Below are 24,615 nucleotides of genomic sequence, written 5' to 3' on the forward strand. Positions count from 1 at the left end.
GGAACCTTCTTGGAACTTATATAAAACTTCATTAATAATATAAGGGGACATATAGCTCCCCCTAAAGGTAATTCTAAGTAATATATAACTCAAATAACACGAAATCTCCCCAAAACATCAATGAAGTTTCCAATCCATCAATGAACTTTCTTCCGCCAATTCATTTAACTCCGAAACCTGTATATATATATATATATATATATATATAAATATTCTCCTTAACCTTGCAAGGGCTTCATGTACACTTTAGGCTTGCATTAGTTTACTTATAATGCAAACGACGCGTAATTTCCAAGGTGTAACATTCCCCCCTCCCCCCCTTAGAACATTCGTCCTCGAATGTTAGACTATTAGGGATTCTATAAAAATTTCGCCAGAGTTTTTCCTGTAAATAAGCTACTACCATCCTATCACAATAATCCAAAATATACAACGCCTTAGAAGGCTACAACAACAACAATGATAATGACCTCACACGACCAAGAAATCATCAAAAGAAAGCATTATGTACCTGAAGGCAACGATGGCTCTGTCTGAACCTCCTCTGGGAGTGGAAGCAAATGTGGATACCTGAAATTCATATCTTCCTCGGTTTCCCAAGTCATTTCTTCCCTATTATTGTTTCTCCATAGAACTTTAACTAAAGCTACATCTTTGGCTCTTAATCTCCGAACTTGTCTATCTAGAATAGCAATGGGAACTTCTTCGTAGGATTATTGCTCGGTGACCTGTACATCATCTACGGGTACAAATTTGAAAGGGTCACCATGCACTTGCGAAGCATTGATACATGGAAAACTAGATGAACTGACTCCTAGTCCGAAGGTAGATCTAAGTCATAAGCTGTCATGGCCCAACCGGAGGGCCATGACGGGTACCTGGTGCTAACCCACCCGGGCACCTCTTATCGTACATTCACATTTACATCTAGGTGAGCCGCATGGCTAAGTCATACTTTTATCGATCATTCATACTAATGTCATTGGGCAACAATACATCTATATCATCATCAATGACTATGCCTATGTCAATGTACATAAGCCGACGAGGCTAACAAAATGATATCCAAAATATGAGCTGACAAGGCCAAATACATCTAACTATATACACATGTCTACGAGCCTCTAAGAAGAGTATGTCATATCATATAGGCGGGACAGGACCCCACCATGCCCATAAGTATGTACACAAAAGAATAGATACCAAAAGTTGTAGCTCCGAATGAGATGGAGCTCCACTATGTAGTCCCGGAGTAATAAAGCTATGGATCAAGCTCCGTCTCCCCCGGCCACCTACGGGCATGACACGGCGTCCACACAAACAAAAGGACATCGGTATGAAGAATGTGCGAGTATGTAAAGCATAATCAACATCATTATAGAAGATAATAGACAACATAAGAAATAGCATAAGATGGGAGGTAATAGAACCATCGTCATAATCACTTACTTGGCTTTTCATAGGGACCTTTCATTTCTAATACGTGATTGTGCACATACATCCTTATCCGTATCCGTATTCATATCCGTATGTATTTTCATATTCATATACATATTCATATTCATAGCATACCCGACCATGAAGGATCGGTGTTTCACATACCCGGCCATGGCAAGGCTCAGTGATTTATACATACCTGGCCCTACCAAGGCTCAGGGTTGACCGTACCCAACTGCAGTGGTGCGCGCGTGATACATATCATACCCGGCCATATAGGCTCGGTGTTACATAATAGTCATACATAAACACATATACATAAGAGCTCATAAGCATCTTTGACATCATTACTATCATCGTTTCATTGCATCTATCCTTAGAGGATCACCCATCATATAAGGAATTTCATAGAATCGTAACATATGAGAATCATGAGCTTTAGTAGTTTTCAAAGATAGAATCATTTGGAGGACATCATAGGCTCATGAAAGAATAGATATATGGCCAAGGAACCATGCCTTATTGAAAGAAGGGTTAGCCTTACATACCTTTTCGTTCAATTATTCTATCGCTTGAGCGTTCTCCTTCAATGCTCACGTTTCTACCTTCATTAGAGTTATACTAACATTAGAAAATCGATAGCTTAGCATACGTGACTAAGGCTAGAGAAAATTGGGCAACATCTCCTTTGTTTATACAACTTCCTCCATATCATATATCAACTCCTAAACATCTATAATAACATTCACAACATCATAACAATAGTCTTCATTCACCTACATTATCCATATTTCTCAATCCACTTCAATTTATTCATATTCATGGTCATGACACACTATTACATTAAATCATATAAAATGTCTATCCCATGTTTTTAACACCATTTATAACATAATCATAATCACAAATATCAAGAATCATGACTCAATCCAAGCTACTACTCAAAAATATCACTATTCTCATATTCATGACCCATTTTCTATCTCCTTCTACAATCCAAGTCTTTCAACCTCTCAATACCTTAAACAATATGGAAAGACCATAAAACTTACCTTAGATGATGTAGGAATGGACTTTGGGTGGAAACACTTCACTTGAGCAAAACCCTAGTTCCACCTCCACTTGGATTTCTTGTCTTGGGTGAACTTTAATGAGTTTCTTACTCTTGATTCTCTTGGTTTGATGAAGTTGATCATTAATATCTCTTGAATTTTTGTGGGAGAGGTGTGGAGAAATGTTCTAGAGAGTTCTTGAGAGAAGGGGAGTGAAGATGAAATGAAATGAAATGAACTTGGTCCTCTTATTAATATCTCACAATCTGTCCTGCTTGGATTTCACGGACCAAGATACGGTCCGCATAATTTATACTGACCGTATGTTTGGCCGTATTTTTGGTCCAGTGAAGGCTACCAATACGGGCTAAATATACGACCAACATACGACGATATTTTATACGCGATATGTTGGGCCGTATAATGCCCAAATTTTTCCGAACTCATTCTCGTCGACTCGTTTGATCTCCAATCCTTATGGAACCTTCTTAACACTTGTTTAACACCTTATTAACAATCTAAGGGATGTTATAACTCTTCTCCAAATCATCATTAAGTCATCATTAATTCGGTACTCGTAAATCTCTTCCGATACGTAATGTATGCCTTGCCTATCTTGGCAACCTTTCTTCTCTTACCTCAAATGTATTTGCAAATCTCAATTAGGGTCACCAAAGGCTATTCCTTACTTATCGAAACATCGTATACTTCGTGCCCTTCATTAGTCTATTCACTGTGCATTAATGGAAAAAATTTTGAGGTGTAACATAAGCTACCTGACCCACTTTGCGTACAACCTTGTATGGCCTAATATACCGAGGACTAAGCTTACCCTTTTCACCAAATCTTATCACACATTTCATAAGTGACACTTTCAAGGATATCCAATCATCAACTTGAAACTCTAAGTCTCATCGGCGATATCTGCATAAGACTTTTGTCGACTTTGGGCTGTCAATAATCGATCCTGAATAAGCTTGACCTTCTCCACTGCTTGTTGGGTCAAATCTGGCCCTATTAATTTGGTTTCCTCTACTTCAAACCATCCAATTGGCGATCTAAACTTCCGCCCATGTAAAGCCTCATACGGGGCCATGCGGATCTTTGGAAGGATAAATATTGTTATGAGCAAACTCAATAAGCAGTAAGTGATCATCCCAACTACCTCCAAATCTTACACACATGCCCGTAGCATATCTTTGAGAGTTTGAATGGTACACTCAGCTTGTCCATCAGTCTGTGGATGAAATGCTATGCTAAGACTCACCTGAGTCCCTAAACCTTCTTGGAAAGACTTTCAGAAATTAGCTGTAAACTGTGCGCCTCTATCAGAGATGATGGATACTGGAATGCCATGGAATCGTACTATCTCTTTGATATAAAGCTTCGCATAGTCTTCAGCTGAGTATGTAGTTTTAACAGGCAGAAAATGAGCTGACTTTGTGAGTCTATCCATAATTACCCATATAGAATCATACTTGCATTGAGAACAAGGAAAGCCCGTAATGAAATCCATATTGATTACCTCCCATTGCCAATTCGGAATTTCCATGGCTTGCAATAATCCCCCAGGCTTCTGATGTTCAATCTTCACCTGCTGACAATTAGGACATTGAGCTAAGAACTCTGCTATGTCTTTCTTCATTCCATCCCACCAATAAATTGACTTGATATCATGATACATCTTTATCGCTCCCGGATGAACTGAATAACGGGAACAATGGGTTTCCTCTAAAATTTGGCGACGTAACCCCGTAACATCAGGAACACATAATCTGCTTAGATATCTGAGAACTCCATCTGCAGAAATATCAAATGGTGACTTTTTCTTCTGGGGAAGTGTGTCTCTGTAATGAATTAGTATGGGATCCTCATATTGGCGCTCTTTTACCTCCAATACTAAAGACGAAACAACTGAATTTTGGATAGTAGCTCCTGTATTGCCCGAGTCCATTAATCGAACTCCCGATCTAGCTGACTGCTGAAGCTCACGAGCTAACTCTCTCTTCTCTGGGTGGACATCACATAAGCCACCCATGGATCTATGGCTGAGAGCATCGGCGATGACGTTTGCTTTCCCCGGGTGATATAAGATGCTAACATCATAACCTTTCAATAGCTCCAACCATCTCCTTTGCCGCAAATTTAACTCTTTCTGCTTGAAAATATACTGGAGGCTCTTATGGTCTGTATAGATATCAACATGAACACCATACAAATAATGCCTCCACATCTTCAATGCATGAATTACCGCAGCCAACTCTAGATCATGGGTTGGATAATTCTGCTCATGTTTATGCAACTTCCTTGAAGCATAAGCAATGACTTTACCGTGCTGCATCAATACACACCCTTATCTAACACTTGAAGCATCGCAATAGATAGCATAACCTTCCGATCCTTCTGGAAGTGTCAGAACCGGGGCTGAGGTCATCTATTTTTCAACTCTTGAAAACTGCGCTAACAAGCATCCGTAGATTGAAATTTAGCCGATTTCGAGTTAGCTTAATCTGGTGCGAAAATAGAAGAAAATCCTTCTATAAATCTTCTGTAATAACCTACCAAACCCAGAAAACTATGGACTTTAGTAGGTGTTGTAGGTCTTGTCCACGACTTTACAGCTTCAATCTTCTGGATATCCACCTGAATACCATCAGCTGAAATATACCCCAGAAAAGTCACAGAATTCAACCAGAACTCACATTTAGAAAAATTTGCATATAACTTCCGAATCTGAAGAATTCTAAGGACAGTACGCAAATGATCTGCATGCTCTGCCTCTGATCGAAAATATACCAGGATATCATTGATAAACACGATCACAAACGAATCCAGAAAAGTCCTGAATACACAATTCATCAAATCCATGAATACCGCCGGTGCATTAGTCAACCCGAACGACATTAGTCGAAATTTGAAATGACCATATCTAGTTCTGAAGGCTATCTTCGGAATGTCCATCTCTCTAACTCTTACCTGGTGATACCCGGATCTTAAATCTATTTTTGAGAACCATTTGGCACCTTATTGCCGATCAAATAAATCATCAATTCTTGGGAGCAAATATTTGTTCTTTATTGTCACCTTATTTAGTCAGTTCGTAATCAATACACATTCGCAAGGAGCCATCTTTATTTCTTACAAACAGCACAGGTGCTCCCCACGGTGACGAGCTAGGCCTAATAAAGCCTTTCTCGAGTAAATTCTTCAATTGCTCCTTCAATTCTTTCAATTCAAGTAGAGCCATTCTATAAAGAGGATATATATATATATATATATATATATATATATATATATATATATATATAGGCTTAGTATCTGGTTGCACATCGATGGCAAAATCAATCTCCCATTCAGGTGGAACACCTGGAAGCTCATCCAGAAATACATTAGGAAACTCATTCACTACCGGGACAGACTGAAGAGTCGGCGACTTTGCTTTTGTATCTTAGACCGGGACTAAATGATAAATATAACCTTTAGCAATCACCTTTCTTGCCTTGAGATAGGAAATAAATGTCACGACCCTGCCAGTGCAGTCGTGACTATGCCCGAGCCGGGCACTCGTACCCACCTATCCACTATAATCGATCATAGCAAACATAATAGGAACTTATACGTACGAAGTAAGCACGACATCGCGCACACATATATACATATGTCATATGTACGAATCGAGGATATACGTAACACAACCAAAATCGAACGGTGCTACCCCCACAACCCACGTATATGTCTCTGCACCTTACGAATAATAACAGAATCATATGACGGGACAGGGCCCCGCCGTACCCCTGGATAGACATAAACATATATACAACAAAATATGGGCTCCGGACAAGGGAGCACTCCAAAATGGCTAAGTAGGACCCTAAGCTGGCGGCTCACCCAAACGAGTATTTGTACCTGCTCGGCATGAAACGAAACCCGAAGAAAGCGGGGTCGTACGCAATATGTACGAGCATGTAAAGCATGAAATACAATAAACGGATCGTACGAAATAAGGAGGACGAAAAGTAGTATAGTAACCAAACTCATAAAAGCTTACCTTGATACATAAATCATACATTTCAAAATCGTAAATAGACCGAGTGACATAAATGGAAAATCATCATGAACATATGCAAGCATAACGTGCCGCCCTCTAACGAGGGACGCGGTAAGTAAAATCATCATATGCATGTACATGTAACGTGCCCCGGCCCTCTAGTGAGGGACGCGGTGAATAGAGTCATCATATGCCATCCTGGCCACCTCCCCCATATCATCATATATATATAACGTGCCCCGGCCCTCTAGTGAGGGACGCGGTGAACAATGCAGTGGAATTGCACGAATACATGCCCTGGCCCGGGACGCAGTGAAGGAAATAGCAACATTTCCTACATGAGCAGAGTAGTGAGAAACCATATGCACATAAATCATCATCATAGACTCAATGGATAAGAAGTAGCTGACGCTCGAAAGTTAAAACGAAAATCATGCTAAGTTCTTCAAAAACAAGTCATTAGAACCGTACAAATGAAAAATCTCGGGACCACGGATATACATCAACCAATCCGGCCCGCCCGTGAAAACTTACGTCATTATACGTTACAAAACTTTCTACGAGCGTTTCAAAGCAATCCGGTTCTATCTACGAAAGTTACTGACATTTCTAGACATAGGATCCTTTGGAAACAAACCGTTTATACAATATTCTAAATTCAACCATATCAAAGACATAAAGACCATGACATGACCATATTAAGGATGATAACCTCAATACGCAAATATGAATCATAAACATGCTCGGAATCTAAGAGTGGAGTTACCTCGAAGATCGTGTCATAGCCTAATTACAACTAGGACATGCCAGAGAAAGAAAAGGGTGAGCTTTACATACCTCGTCCGCTCTCCAAGCTAATCCAAACTTACGTCGTGGACTTCCCAAGGTCTACAATACATCATTAAATACCAAACATTAGCTAAAGGTATTTAGGAACCCGATTCCAAGTGAACACCAAATTCTACGGAAATTTGGGCAGCATTTCCCCTATAAATACAACAACCCCGAGAATTCAACTCGGCCAATTTCATCAACAACCATACCAACAATATACTAGCAACATCAATAATCAATTCTAAACGTATTCTAACATTAGCAACCCTTTACTACGTAATTCAACAACATTCATTATATTCGATTCAACCACTTACGTTCAAACCAATATTCATGCTCACACGTTCAATTACTAATCCGAAACCATTCAAATAATATTCAAGGACACTTTAAACAATTCACACAATATTTCAAACATTCCAACCACACCACTACCTTATCCGAGATCTTCCCAACTCAACATAAACAACACTAACACATTTCTTTCTTCCAAAACTCATGAACTACACCAACAATCTACACGTTAGCAATGTCATCATCATAAATATAGAATCTACATAAGAATTACATTAACTTCCAAATCAGCCTACAACCCTTACAACTTCAATTTGAATCATAAAGCTTCCATTATCAACATAGAATCCACGCGACAACAACAACCAAAACGCTAAATAAAATTAATTCATTCTTGGCATACACATTACATATATACGGTTCCAACACCATACATACGGCCACAACATCAACATTCAAATTCCATAATTTTCATCCATTTCTACACACTACAACAACATGCAAACATGCTAAATACAATTAATTCATTACTCCTACATAACACACACAATACACGGCCAACCCACACACTCACGGCTACATCCCCAACTGTCACACCCTGATTTCTATTAGGGTGTGATGGGCACCCGACCCCGTATTCGGAGCCGAGAGCGAACCCACCGACTCTTATTACATACATGGACTTTCGGACTCTTAATCGGACAAAAATAATAAATACAACAAATATTCCGGAAATATCCCGTTGTAATTTACAAATCGACGCATCCCGTAATCATATGGAAAATTATGGCATAACATGGAATGACATGACGGCCATGGAGCCGCCTACGAACGACATCCGAACCCACACTCGTCCGCAAAGTCTCTAACGAGTATAAATCGTAACACACATCAAACATAACTGACTCGGCCGCACTCCAAGAACAAGTGGAGCTTGCCAACGCACGCCGGAACATCTCCTATAATGTCTTCTAGTCATCCGGTGCACACAACGCGCATGAAACGCAGCCCCCGAAGAACGGGGGTCGGTTTTAAATATGTACCGAGTATGTAAAGCATAAAATGCGATAACGAATCATAATCGAACAGAGGATACGGTAACATAAATGTAATGATCGGAGTGTCGTAAATGCTTTTACTCATAAAACATAAACGGATACGCATAGCGTAAAAACATGCCATAGCCGCCCCATCATGGGACTCGTAAGAAACAAAAGTGGTCGCCCCGACGCCGGCGCCACAACATATTAAATCGATCATATCGAAATGTGCACATATCATAACAAGTCAAATGGCCATATCGTATCATAACATATCGAGTGTGTACATGGCACATCATACTCCACAACCCATGTACATATATACACCCCCCTCACACCGAGGCACGGCGAACAATGCGGTGGAATACGCGTGATAACACATCCCGGCCCGGCTCGGTGAAGGAAACATTGAGGCATCCACGAGTAGAGTAGTGAGAAACTAAAATGCGACAAAACGTACAACAAAATAGATCGACGGAATAATCAAATGACATATCAAGAAAAGCGGGTGGGACGAGGCATAGCACATACCTTTCTAGGGCTGCGGAGGAGTCGTATCAAAATAAAATCGTAGGAGCCATTTGTGTATGTCAGAATGCAGAATGTAACATATACAGAAGCTTTATAACATATCTCAGATGGCGGAACTTATAGCAAACATTTGACAATAATTAAAAATATAAGTCTTTCGGATATCGAATAGTTCGTGTCGAAATAGTCTTTTAAAGCAGCTTCAAATCCCAAAGTAGGTCATAAAACTCAATAAAATACTTATAGCGAGTTTATTCGTTAGAACTTAGAAAGGTAGTCAAAAGTTTCCTTAGTTTCATATTCAAAGGTAGTTTTAAATAGGACATTAGGGAAAAATTCGACAAAGTGGGCCCACCTCGACCAAATGAGGTGGCATATGTAAATTACGTAAGTTAAACTTCATAACGTCACTTACAAGGATATTAGGATGATCGGTTTGCGTTTGTATAGGTTTCGCAGGGTTTAAACAATTCTTCTAACTGTTCGCGAATATTCAATTCAATTTTTTTACGAATGAAGAAGGGCATTTTTTGAACGTGGATTCCGAGGGAGTAGAGTTGTCCCCGAGGTCCAAATTCAAACCTAGTACACCTAAGACATGCCAAGAGAAGGAATGGAGAGCTTTACATACCTTTCTCGTCCTTTACGCTTGCCAAAATCCAAATCCCGTTTCGTCCAAAACCTACAAATGGTCACATTTACCAGTTACTATTCATGAGATTCAAACTTCCAACTTGGGTTTAGTATTTGTCTACCGAAATTTCGGCAAAGATCTCCCCTATAAATATGACACCAGAGAATTTAACTCTACTAATATGCCAATCAACAACAACCCGAGAATGGAACTCGGCCAAAATAACAACAACTATGCCAACAACAATATAACAACCAATCCAAACGCATTCCAACATAAGTAATCTTCCTTGCTACCTAGTGTATCAACTTTCAATCCAATTACGCACATTCGAACCAATATCATCGTTTACATATTCATTCACTAATTTGAAATCATTTAGACATAAGCTAAGGGCATATCATGCTACATATGCCACATTCAACAATTCACCAATTTTCATATTCCATCCAAAATTTCGCATATGTGCATCGCAACCATTCTAACACCTTTTCTACTTACTACTTCATCATTAACAACCATAATTCACACTTTAGGAATTTTATTATCTTAATACCTTAAAAATCACATTAATGTGCCATAATTCTCTACAATCCATTGTCATGCAAACTCAACCCATATAACCTTCATTTGCATTGTAAAGATCATAACGACACAATTAGCATATTAAACAAAACAAATCCATCATTAGTTCATCACCATATTTCCCACGGCCAACATACAATTTGCCACATTCATCCAATTTTTTTTTGTTCAACTTTCACTTGCAATACAATTCCTATAATAACCACAACTATATTACAACATAAAATTCAATTTATCTTACCTATACCATAACGTGCACACACGGCCACATGCAAGCATATGTAGATACCATGCAAACGTCTATATTTCAATGAATTCTATTCGTTTCCACGTACTACAATCTCCACAAAGCCTTTGTAACCTATAAAGAGGATTGAATCATACCTTTTTCCTCTCAACTTCTTCACTCCACCAATTTGCCCAAGCACGACGAAACGGACGACTTATCTTCCGAAATAATCACACCATGTTGTAGAGGAGGCTTGAATTAGTAGAGTTACATCAAGAAAATAATTTTTGGCAACAAAGTTTAAGGGGACAAAATATGAGGACCATGGCCGAATGGCCATGGTTGTCTTCCTCCTTCTTTCTTTCTTTTCAACTTCTCTCAATTTCTCTTGAAAACTCTAGATAACTAATGGTCCCTTACTTATTTAAATTACAATTTTTGGCCCCCTTCATAGGCTTGCCCCAACCGGCCACCCTATGGCCCTTTTATATGGTTTTTTTTTTTAGCCCAATCTTTTGTGGCTAACTTGCAATTCATGAAACAAATTTTTTTTGGAATTCCAATTTTGCCCTTAACCTTTTACAATATTACCACATCCGAAACTTTCATAACCAACTTGTGTCAAGCAAGTCTAAAACATAGCATTGTCCTCAACTTACTACAATTATCTCAAAATGTCCAAATATGGGAAATACGATTTATAATACTTGTGCTTAGTTTATCGCAATCATCTCAAAATATTCGAACATGCAAAGTGCGGGATATAACACCAACATCCATGTTTTCATGATTTTCATTCATTTTCACACTTCACAACATACACAAACCATGCATAACATATAAAAGAGAAGATTGAACCATACCTTCTTCACCCCACCTTTCTACACGGCTAGGAGATTATTTTGCAAGAATAAGCGTTTCGTTTGTTCCAACGACTACTCCACGTTGTAGGGCCTTCCAATTAGTGGAGAAACTAGAAGAAAATATTTTTTGATCAATTTTTGAACTTCAACTTTCCTTGGTCATGGCCGAATATGGCCTTGTTTTTCTCCTTCTCCAAGTTTCTTGAAAATTCTAAGGGTGAAGATGATGAAATAAGATGACTTAGTCATCTTTTTATTTCACATATTAGCCAACCATGTGGCCATGGCCCACACCAAGGTGGCCGGCCACATGGCCCCCTCTTCTTTCCCTTTTTTTTTTTTTTTTGAACTAATTACTTTCTAAAAATAACATTTAACCCCCAACTTTCCTTAATATTCCATACCACAATATCATGAACAACTTATGTCTTAAAACACACTTGTGGTTAAAATCTCGACTTCGTATTCCGGAATAGTCTTGTCCCTAACCTATCGTGGTTGACTCGGATTATCCCGACATACAAAATACGGGATATAACATCCTTCCCCTCTTTAGAACATTCGTCCTCGAATGTTCAACTAGTCCCGTAAGGTCTTATAAAGATCTCAGGGGGTTTCCTTGAATGCCATAACGTACAGTCTCATTTATCGATAGTATTTCTTCTTTACCTCCTCTCTAGCTTTTCAAGTCACCTCCTTTCCGTCATTATTTTGTCACAATATGTCTCGGGTCAAACTTCTCCTTCTCGTCGAATCTCGTTTTACCTTTCAGGAGTGATATCCTTGAGTATGCCCACTCGCTGATTTAGGCTTCTAAGTGTCGATGCCATTGGTCGTCACATGATTTCTGTCGTCTCTGGGCTGTTAATGGTCGTTCCCCGTTTTAACTATCATCGGCTGATACGATTCTGAAAGAAGTTGACGTAGAGATTCACCCTCCTTTAGTAACCAGCTAGCTCCAATCATCTTGCTTAAATCACCTTATAATCCTCGTTGCTCAACTTATGACATTCCAGGTATATTATCTCGGGTCATCTTTTATCTCTAATTCAACTCCGCTATCGTTCCTTACTCGGATCTTGCTTCCAACTTTTCGATCACGCATTATGTGGTAGTCTTTACCGGAATACGCGAAGGTGCTCAATTTAGCCCAACAATACCTTAGCATGGCTTCACTAATCCTTATGCGTTACTTTGCCTTTGCCCCTTTTCTCTTACAACCGATATCGGAATAGGCCTCCGGTTCAATCATAGTCATGTCCTGTTTGCCCTTCGTTCTTACTTCCTTCCTGGTAATTTAGCTTAACCCATCTTCACACCTTCCCTTAATGCACCCAGAATATTATCACCGTATTGTTATTACCGAATCCCAACTGTTCCCATTAGATATTCGCTTGGTCTTATCCCTATCGCATAAATATTTATGGGTAACATAGCTACTCTTATACCATTCGTATGACATATACTCGATCTTAGTCACGGCTTTCCTTTTCCTGGTTCACTCTACTCCACATATTTCTTCTGTCCTAACATTCGCTTATGGCCTATCCCGTCCTACTCTTTTTCCTTCCTTTATTCATTCCTCTGACGATTTCACCTCTAACTATAGGAAGTTTTCTATTTTTCCACCTCACAACTCATTGGTCGCAAAGGCCATTAACGAATAACCCTATTGCTCACATTTTTGTCTCTAATCCAACACCGTAATGTTACCTTTCATAGCATCCCTGTAAGTTACTCACCGTCGCTCTCTTGTCACATTTTCCACTAGGCTTCAGCTCCCCAGTGTCATATCACCCAATATCTCTACAATTAATCCACAGTACTATCTCACTTACCACCCTAGCTTCTACCCCTTTTTCTGGCTTGGGTCTTACTAACTTGTCTCGTGAGAATCGTACCTTTAGCCGTATCCGTATCAAATACGTTGTGGTATTGATTGTCTCTTATCTGGCACTTACACCTCTCGCACCCGCTTCCCCTTTAGGGGTGTACTTATGCTATTACCCGATTATATTCCCCGCCCTATGTCCACATTTTTCCCACTCGCTAGGGCGGCACTTTTATTCCAACATATCCCCCTCTTTGCCGTCCTCTACTCACTTTCTTTCTTTTCCGAATATCATTGTGTGAATGCTTTCCAAGCTTAACCTTGTAGTGGAAACAGCATCAGCTTGTTTTGTGACATTTGGGCCATTTATTTTTCTTTTCATTCAAGCTTCATTACTCGTCCGATTAATGCCTTCCATGCACCGTCACGTTGATTGGGCCGGCACCATATCCTCCGATATATAGCCCTATACTAGATATCATGTGCATACTTATATGGACATAATTACCATTATCTTATTTACAAAATATCCTCAAACAACATTCAAACTCACCCTAATTTTAGAACCGTGACGCCTCTTCTTTCTTTCCCCGATCTAGTCTGCTCCGGCCTACGCGACCTCTAAAGATTTCCGCCTTACTTTCAGATATTCTAACTCCCTTTAGACTACCCTAGCTTCCCATTTACTTTTACATCCGAAGTTGTAAGACTTTCGAAAACTTCCTGTGGAGTCACCATCCTAAAATTTCTCCCACTCCAAGACGCTTAACCCCGGAACTCCGGTGAAATACGATGCTCTAATGTTAGTATAATCGCGTCCACCTCACCGCACGACTTTCATCACATAATTTGGGGCAAATTAAAGTCTTAACGGATTTTAAACCGTTCTCGTAACACGCTCCCCTCCGAACTAGAAAGGGTTTCTTACCTTTCTGACGTCACAATTATTATTCTAGCCCTTTTTAATCCTTAACATTCACTTTTCGCCCACGGGTGCAGCTATTAAATTACATTCATACAGTAAGTACACATACATAAAATGTTACAATAAAAGGTTCATATACCTGTATCCGCATTCGGTGCCGCCTCCGGATCCGTCTACTCGCCAAAGCATATGTGCGGTTCGGGACCGCTGGAACCGGGAGCTCCACCGCGGCCTCTACCACGGCCGTTGTGCGGCATACACCGCTCCCGTAGGCGCGCAGCTGCGAAGATGACGAACCAACACCCGAATTCCGGTGGACCGAGCTACACCATACGGGCCATCCCTATACGACACTCCTCATGGGCCGGCCTTGGCGGCCGCAAGTAAAACAAGCACCTCAGAGCTCCGACCTGCGCATTCCCCGTACGGCGCCCGCCGCACCGAGGCACCGAGGCATCGACGGCCTCGTCCGTGCTCAAACCCCTGCTCGACCGTGACCCCGAGGTTCCGGAATCTCGGACTCTACTCCCGAATACCCTATGCTATCAAATCTCCCGCTCCGGAACCGTAGTGGTGCACTCCGTGCCGGCCGAGACGAAATACCGTATACCGAAACTCCCGAATATCCAGCCCGATCTAGCCTTTGGCCGGCCCCTATCATAATCTCTCGTCAGCCGGCGCCTTCTCGTGTCGCTTCTTCCATACCCCTAGGCATATGCCTGCACCGTGCAATATCTATACCGGCCGAGAGGCCATCGCCATACAAATATCGATCAAATAAGGATCCGCCCCCATCACGAACTTCCGACGCACCTTGGTCCCATATCGCCCACGATATTAGGCGCATATCTACCAAAGAATCAAACTCAAGGCTATACCTCCGACACTCCTCGGCCGCCCCTACCTCAAAATGTAAAAATCAGAACCCCGGCGCGCCCGGCCTCTCGGGGGCAGAAAATGGCCAAGCAAAGCGCCTTTGTAAAACTCCTACCACAATCGCTGGGGAGGAAAGAACCCCTCGCCCCCTCGACAACCCCGCACTCGTGTACTCGCTGGAAGGCAGCCTACATCATACAACCGATACGATACAAACTCGACACACTCGCATCGAAGCCCCAATCAACCGTAACGTACGCCGCCGCATCCGTCCGATGAACTCGGGGTCCTCCCCAAGCTTTGACCCGAAAAACCTACGGATTACAAGTCAAGAACAGTTGGCCTCTCGACCGTCACGTCCGTCCGCATGATCATCTCCTAATCCCCGGCTTTGAACTCGCCCCGCCACCAATCTAGCGAGCACCGAACCGTCTCTCATAGCCCTATCCTCTCGCCCGGGCCGAGAGGGCGGGAGGCTCGGGCACTCGAATCTCGGGCTGGCGGTGGAGCCACCCCCCGTCCCGCAACAAGCGTCGCTCCAAGTCCCTCCGACAATGGCGGTGTAGCGTGCACCGGGCCGTCGGGGGCACGATCTCGTGCATGAGCTCAACACGGGCCCTAGTAACTCGCTAGGGACTAGGCTCGGGTCTCTCCCGCCGCCATGGACTTGCCCTTCGCCACGGGCCTGTCGCCTTTCTCGGGCATCGTCGAAAACACAACAATTCGTTAGGGAGAGTCATCCATCGATAACACGGCTCTACCGCACGATCTAAGATCGAAGGAAGGATAACATCCTAAATGTCTCGTAGCCTCAAGCTTATAGATGTGGTGCACGACACACCGATAAACGGGACTCTCTAGATACGTCCGTAGACATTCCGAGGACGAACCGCTCGATACCACTTTGTCACGACCCGACCCCGTAGGCCGTGACTAGTGCCCGAGCTGGGCACTCGTACCCACCTATCCACTATAATCAGATCATAGCAAACATAATAGGAACTTATACGTACAGTAAGGCACGACATCGCGCACACATATATACATATGTCATATATACAGCCTGAGGATATACGTAACACAACCAATAACCGAACAAGGTACACCACAACCCACGTATATGTCTACGTACCTCTACGAATAATAACAATCATATGACGGACAAAGGCCCCGCCGTACCCCCGGATAGACATAAACATATATACAACAAAAGAAGTCGTACCAAAATACGGGGCTCGGGACAAGGGAGCGCTCCAAAATGGGCCGAGTAGGAACCCCAAGTGGCGGCTCACCCAAACTAGTATCCGTACTGCGCGGCATGAAACGCAGCCCCGAAGAAAGGGGGTCAGTACGGAATATGTACTGAGCATGTAAAGCATGAAATACAATAAACAGGATCGTACGGAAATAAGGAGGACAGAAAAGTAGTATAGTAACCGTAAAACTCATAAAGCTTACCTCGATACATAAATCATACATTTCAAAATCGTAAATAGACTGAGTGACATAAATGGAAAATCATCATGAACATATGCAAGCATAACGTGCCCCGGCCCTCTAACGAGGGACGCGGTAAGTAAAATCATCATATGCATGTACATGTAACGTGCCCCGGCCCTCTAGTGAGGGACGCGATGAATAGAGTCATCATATGCCATCCTAGCCACCTCCCCCATATCATCATATATATATAACGTGCCCCGACCCTCTAGTGAGGGACGCGGTGAACAATGCAGTGGAATTGCACGAATACACAGCCCCCGGCCCGGACGCAAAGAAGGAAATAGCAACAGCCGCACGAGCGCAGGTAGCGAGAAACCATATGCACATAAATCATCATCATAGACTCAATGGATAAGAAGTAGTCGCCGCTCGAAAGTTAAAACGAAAATCATGCTAAGTTCTTTCAAAAAACAAGTCATTAGACCGTACAAATGAAAATCTCGGGACCACGGATATACATCAACCAATCCGGCCGCTTCGTGAAAACTTACGTCATTATACGTTACAAAACTTTCTACGAGCGTTTCAAAGCAATCCGGTTCTATCTACGAAAGTTACGGACATTTCTAGACATAGGATCCTTTGGAAACAAAACCGTTTATACAATATTCTAAATTCAACCATATCAAAGACATAAAGACCATGACATGACCATATTAAGGATGCTAACCTCAATACGCAAATATGAATCATAAACATGCTCGGAATCTAAGAGTGGAGTTACCTCGAAGATCGTGTCAAAGCCTAATTACAACTAGGACATGCCAAAGAAAGAAAAGGGTGAGCTTTACATACCTCGTCCGCTCTCCAAGCTAATCCAAACTTACGTCGTGGACTTCCCAAGGTCTACAATACATCATTAAATACCAAACATTAGCTAAAGGTATTTAGGAACCCGATTCCAAAGTGAACACCAAATTCCAAGAAATTTGGGCAGATTTCCCCTATAAATACAACAACCCCGAGAATTCAACTCGCCAATTTCATCAACAACCATACCAACAATATACTAGCAACATCAATAATCAATTCTAAACGTATTCTAACATTAGCAACCCTTTACTACGTAATTCAACAACATTCATTATATTCGATTCAACCACTTACGTTCAAACCAATATTCATGCTCACACGTTCAATTACTAATCCGAAACCATTCAAATAATATTCAAGGACACTTTAAACAATTCACACAATATTTCAAACATTCCAATCACACCACTACCTTACCCGAGATCTTCCCAACTCAACATAAACAACACTAACACATTTCTTTCTTCCAAAACTCATGAACTACACCAACAATCTACACGTTAGCAATGTCATCATCATAAATATAGAATCTACATAAGAATTACATTAACTTCCAAATCAGCCTACAACCCTTACAATTTCAATTTGAATCATAAAGCTTCCATTATCAACATAGAATCCACGTGACAACAACAACCAACACGCTAAATAAAATTAATTCATTCTTGGCATACACATTACATATATACGGTTCCAACACCATACATACGGCCACAACATCAACATTCAAATTCCATAATTTTCATCCATTTCTACACACTACAACAACATGCAAACATGCTAAATACAATTAATTCATTACTCCTACATAACACACACAACACACGGCCAACCCACACACTCACGGCTACATCCCCAACATCCATGTTTTCATGATTTTCATTCATTTCCACACTTCACAACATACACAAACCATGCATAACATATAAAAGAGAAGATTGAACCATACCTTCTTCACCCCACCTTTCTACACGGCTAGGAGATTATTTTGCAAGAATAAGCGTTTCGTTTGTTCCAACGACTACTCCACGTTGTAGAGGGCCTTCCAAGTAGTGGAGAAACTAGAAGAAAATATTTTTTTGTGATCAATTTTTGAACTTCAACTTTCCTTGGTCATGGCCGAATATGGCCTTGTTTTTCTCCTTCTCCAAGTTTCTTGAAAATTCTATGGAAGATGATGAAATAAGATGACTTAGTCATCTTTTTATTTCACATATTAGCCAACCATGTGGCCATGGCCCACACCAAGGTGGCCGGCCACATGGCCCCCTCTTCTTTCCCTTTTTCTTTTTTTTTTTTGAACTAATTACTTTCTAAAAATAACATTTAACCCCCAACTTTCCTTAATATTCCATACCACAATATCATGAATAACTTATGTCTTAAAACACACTTGTGGTTAAAATCTCGACTTCGTATTCCGGAATAGTCTTGTCCCTAACCTATCGTGGTTGACTCGGATTATCCCGACGTACAAAATACGGGATATAACAATAAACCTACCTCTCAGAGACGCTGTGTTACCCTTCCACTTTAGAACTGATTCTCCTAAAAATTGGAAACGAACCATTTTCGTTTTACAATCAACATTGGCATAACAAGAAGCCAACCAATCCATACCCATAATAACATCAAAATATACCATATTTAACTCAATCAAATCAAGCATAGTATGGCGGTCACAAACTACAACCACACAATTTCTATATACCTATCTAGTTATCACCGGTTCAGCAACGGGTGTAGACACTTTGAAAGGTTTAATTGACTCAGGTTTCACCCCAAACCGACTGGTAATATAAGGAGTAACATATGAAAATGTAGAACTTGGATCAATCAATGCATATACATCGTGAGAGAATACTGATAGTACACCTGTGACAACATCGGGGGAAGACTCAAGATTATGTCGCCCAAATAATGCATAAATACGATGCTGAGGACCACTCGTACTGGACGCTCCTCCTCTACCTCTAACACGGCCTTCTGGTACCTGTAAGCTCTGTCCCGGAGGGCGTACAGATGATGAAGAACCAGCTACTGATCCTTTAGGCTGGACCATACCTCTACCACCTCTCGATGGACAATCACGCATAATATGGCCTTGCTGACCGCAGACATAACAAACATTTGAACCTAATTAGCACTGTCCCTAATGTAGCTTACCACACTGAGTACATCGTGGTAAAGGCAGCCTCATCTGGCCTAAATCACCCCTATACTGAGAACCCAAAACTCTAGAACTCTGACCCGGTCCAGAAAGAATAGGTCGATCAAACCTTTGACCTGCAAATTGTGGAGGTACACTAGTTTCTGAATAGCCTGAATGCCTAGAATACTGTTGCCTCTACCCTCTTCTGAATTCACTAACAGAGCCGTAGGATCTGGCCCTTTTACTATAACCTCTATCATGCTCACGCTCACTCCTCCGCTGTTGTTGCTGCTCCTCAAGATTCTAGGAGTGGGCCTGAATACAAGAAATATCCATACCTTCCTAAAGTGAGGCCATCAAACAATCATCAATCAAATATGGCCCCAGACCATTCACAAATCGATGAACTCGATCTCCCATATCAGCAACCATAGCTGGAGCATACCGAGCCAAAGAATTAAAATGAAGGCTATACTCTCGAGCACTCGGGTTCCCCTGTCTGAGGTTCAGGAACCTATCAGCTCTAGCCCACCAAACCTCTGGCGGCAAATAATGCCAAAGAAAAGCATCCACAAACTCTTTTCATATAGGTGGAGGCGCATTAATCCCTCTAGAAGACATCCAGATAGCATACCAATGAACAACAATATCCCTTAATCTATAAGAGGCCAACTCTACTAACTCGACATCTAAAACATGCATCACCCGTAATGTTCTTAACATCTCATATATGAAATTCTGCGAGTCCTTTTCTGCTTCTGACCCAAAGAATTTTGGAGGGTCTAAATTAATGAAATCACGAACTCTGGCACTGACAGCTCTATCTCCATGATCAGCACCTTGCCGCTGAGCCTGAGCGGCTACTAACTAGGTCAACAACTGAATGGCCTCTCTCATCTCTCGGCTTGAGGCATCTAATAGAGGAACTGAGGGTGCTGGAGCTAGAGCTGAGGCTCCTCCATGCTCCTCTGAAGCAGGCGGAGTGTGAGAGGACCGAGATGGAACCTCATTTTGGGACTCGCCCTCCTCTATATCTGTAGGCGGTACCCACTCTATCCTCCTATCTGCCGCTGGCTTGCCCTTCTGGGCTGCTGTAGCTTTTCTCTTCACAGGCATCGCTGAAATCATAATACACAGTCAGGAAGGAAGAGTCTTTATAACATGGCTCTATCGCACGATCTGATATGAGAAAGGAAGGTTAATCATTCCTAAATGACCCCCAGCCTCCTGTTTATAAGTGTGACGCACTTCACACCTATTAACAAGGCTCTACTGGACACGGTTCGTAGGCACACTTTAGGACAAACTGCTCTAATATCCCTTTTTTTTGTCATGGCCCTCCGGTTGGGTCGTGACAATCGGGGTCAGGATCGGACCAACCCTACTTTATGCTTTGACTGATCACCAGGGGATTGAGGGCACCGCCCAATATTATTTCAGGTATATTATTGGTCCCTTCCAAGATGTGTATTCCCTTATTGAATTCCAAATTATTTTTTCTTTCCTTTTGAAATCGTCCTATGTGCATATTACCTCGTGTGTTGGTGTGGGATTTGGGGTAGGACCATGCTCTATATCTACAAGGAGGAAGTGTATTAATAAATCCATCAATGTATTTTGCCTACTAAAGGTGTGACAGAATGATACCCTACCTATGTTTCCCTATATTCATGTATTCATGACAGTTTCGTATCGATGTATTCATGTTTGTTCAGTATTCAGGTACTCATGTTATGTCGTCAGCGCATTCTCGTATTCAATGCCGGCTTCAAGATAGCGTCATTTCAATAGACATTCAATTCAAAGAATCATGTATTCATTCAGTTCAATAAGCATGTGTTCATGCCAGTTTAGTGATCACGTGCCTATCATGCCCCAATTTCACTAAGTGGTGCAGGCACCTAGCTTTCCCACCTCGGTAGGCGAACCCTTAACTCAATATTCAATATTTATAGAAAATTGCGAAAGAAGGAAAATAACGTAAGTCTCACATATATAATATAAATAAGTGCTAAGTAAAAGAAATCCACTCCAAGATTCGGTTTGGTCATACAAAGCATCTAAACTAATTACTACAAGTCTGATAATAATACATAATAGTCTCAAAATCATGTCTCAGAATGGAAAGGAAGACACAATAATAGGAAGAGTTTTCGGGAAGCGAACGTCCTCATGCTCACCCTGAAGAGACTCGAATCAGCAATCCTCGAATATCATCTACGAGGGGTAGAAGTAGATCTATCCCGGTACTCTGCATTCATAAAAGAATGTAGCAACAACAGGTCAAGACAGCAAGTACTGGTAGGTAACATAGGCCGTCCTCAGTTAGCTACCATATATACAGAAAGTAAATAAAAGATAGGCATGCTCAAAATCAAGTACAAGCATAATACAGTCTCATCAACACCTAACAAGTCCTCAAGTATCAACAATTCATATCAGTATTCAAACCATCAGCTACCAATAAGGTTCCATGACCGATCAAGTCTGTAGTGAATTATCTAAACCCGAGTGTGCCCAGTCTTATCTTATCCGATCAAGCCTATTGTTAAAGTATCTAATCTCGAGTTTTCCAAGTAATCATCAAAACTGGTAAAATATTCAACCAAATATCCGATCAAGTATCCACAACGTAATAACAATCCAATCACAATTATAATAACACGTACAATGCAATGATATGGATGACATAAATGCAATGGCCATATATCAATACCGTGTACACATGCCTCGAGCGGAACACCACATCTCGATGGTCATGACCCATGGGGGACCTGTGAAGTCCATGTACTATCTCGCTCCGTAACACACAGGTTAGGGACGACCTTTCCACCCTTCACGCTTGCCAACCATCCCATATCACACAGCCTAGAATGGTCACGCAATCAGTAATACCTCCCAAGTGTTTAATGTATGATTAAAGTAGGAAAATGACAACAACAACAAGAAGATCTCATATCAACCTCATATCAATTTGCAACGTGCCCTACATGGACACCTCATAATATCAATCTCATCTTAATTCCATGCTCTCTGGCAAAGACCTCGAAGGCTACACTCTCTCACTTATCATCATCAGTACCACAACTATGCAATATCAAAGTATCATGGAAATGAGTATGAATACGATGCAATGTAATATCGACAACCAATTCAATCCCAAATAGTACCACACAAGTAATGTCAACAATAAGGCTACACAATAAGCCACAATGGAATCACAATTCTCATTTCAATATCAATCAAGTAAAGTACCCCAATATCATAGGCAAGATATTTCACTAATCACTAATATCCAATGTCTCAATGTGGTAACGAGCCAATAAGTAAATAGAACAAGATAAGTCAACGACGCAACGGGGTGGCTAGCCCCCAAATCACACAACAAGGCCCAACCCAAGATAATATCCAACCCGGCTTCATACCCGAAGGTACACATATTTTCTCTAACACAACTAACTATACATATGCTTTGCTAACCAATGTCTAACCAGAAGGTAAGCCGTAAGCTACCTGGAAAGCCGAACAACAAACTCGAAACGTCACTTGTACGCCTTGCCCTTTCATTGCGCCTCAAAGTAATAAAAGTCTAGCCACATCTGATTATGGAATTAGAATAAAAAAGAAACATCAATCAATCCTTGCTTCTATTCAAGACCCAAATTCCAACCTATGGAATGAGTTTTATGAACTAGAAAGATTAAATTAGGAATCTATAGGTCTCAACATGAAATTAAAGTTCGAGGTGATCAATTCCGATCAATTAGAAGCTAGAAGAACTCATAAATTACTCAATTTCAGATTGTAGGTGAAATCCCCAATTTTGGGTATAAACCCTAGCTTTTCAATTCAAGAATTAATCTCTAACAATGGAAGATTCATGATTAACAACCTTAGATATATCAAATTCTATAATAACTCAACAAATTTTCATCAACATAAACAACTTAGAGAGTCTAAATCATTTTTATGAACTTTTGTGAGAAACCTAAATTAATTCCTCTTGATTCTGGGGATTCTAGCCTTAGATTAAGGATTAATAGAAGTAAATGGAGGATTGTAAGACCAAGGAAGTTACCTTTGTGAAGAAATAGCCAAAACCATCTAAAATCACCTCCCAAGCCTTAAGATATGAATATGAAGTAATGACAAGAGGTTGGGGTTTTAATCACTTTTGAGTCACAAATTCAGTCATCACCGCTTATGCGGCATCAGGACCGCTACGGCGGTCCCACTATGGCAGTTTCTCAGACTGCTATGGTGGTCAACCCAAATTCTCACTATGCCACTTTTGCAGCCAGGACACCACAATGGAAGCGCCGCTATAACGGTAATGGTGTCGCCATAGCGGACACCAGAATCTTAAACTCAAGTTTCACAATTCAACCCGAAATTTCGACTATCACCCGAGACCATCTGCTCACAAACCAGATATGTAGACATACATGAAAACAAGCTACGAACGCACTCATGACCTCGGAATTCCCATTGGGGGCCTTATTGTCCGAGTCAACTATTTTTTGCTTTTAAGCCAAATTCTCCAAAACTTATCCAAATCAACGCCGATGACCTCAAAAATTGAACCACCTGTCCCTACGGGTCAATTATATGCTGATATATCTCGGGAAAGGTTCAATGGGGCCAAACTTGCCATAACAACCCGTAGAGTCTAAGTTAGAGAGTAAACTCTGCCAAGCTTCCGTAGAGTCTCAGAATTAGCCGCGATTATAACCAAGACCATCATTCGAATGAATGATCCCAAGGGGGAGATAATGTTTCACCCCATATCTTAGAACAAAAGTTAGACTCATATTGTTAGAGTTTTAGTGGAAAAACTGAAGGTTTGAACATTTTGCTGGTGATATTTGATTAGTTGGGAATTTGGAAAAGTACCCTTAATAAAAGTTTTAGTACATAGAAATACCTTTCCAACCATATAAGGAACAAGCCTACAGAGATCGGAGCAAG

At 41.2% G+C, this 24,615-nt stretch overlaps 1 protein-coding gene across 3 annotated transcripts in view; it reads right to left on the minus strand.

Moving 5' to 3' along the window:
- LOC132037422 (E3 ubiquitin-protein ligase At3g02290-like) overlaps positions 1–24,615 on the minus strand; it is a 65,161-nt gene that overhangs the window by 10,559 nt on the left and 29,987 nt on the right. The window contains exon 4 of one of the 3 annotated variants that reach the window (XM_059427935.1): positions 21,737–21,898. The exons of the other annotated variants lie outside the window; for them this stretch is intronic. Within the exon in view, the coding sequence (XP_059283918.1) occupies positions 21,824–21,898 (75 nt within the window). The 3' untranslated portion in view covers positions 21,737–21,823. Of the gene's footprint in view, positions 1–21,736; positions 21,899–24,615 lie in introns of those variants that run through there. 3 annotated transcript variants of the gene reach the window in all.

This window comes from Lycium ferocissimum, chromosome 11, assembly GCF_029784015.1.
Source record: "Lycium ferocissimum isolate CSIRO_LF1 chromosome 11, AGI_CSIRO_Lferr_CH_V1, whole genome shotgun sequence".
Taxonomy (NCBI): Eukaryota; Viridiplantae; Streptophyta; class Magnoliopsida; order Solanales; family Solanaceae; genus Lycium; species Lycium ferocissimum.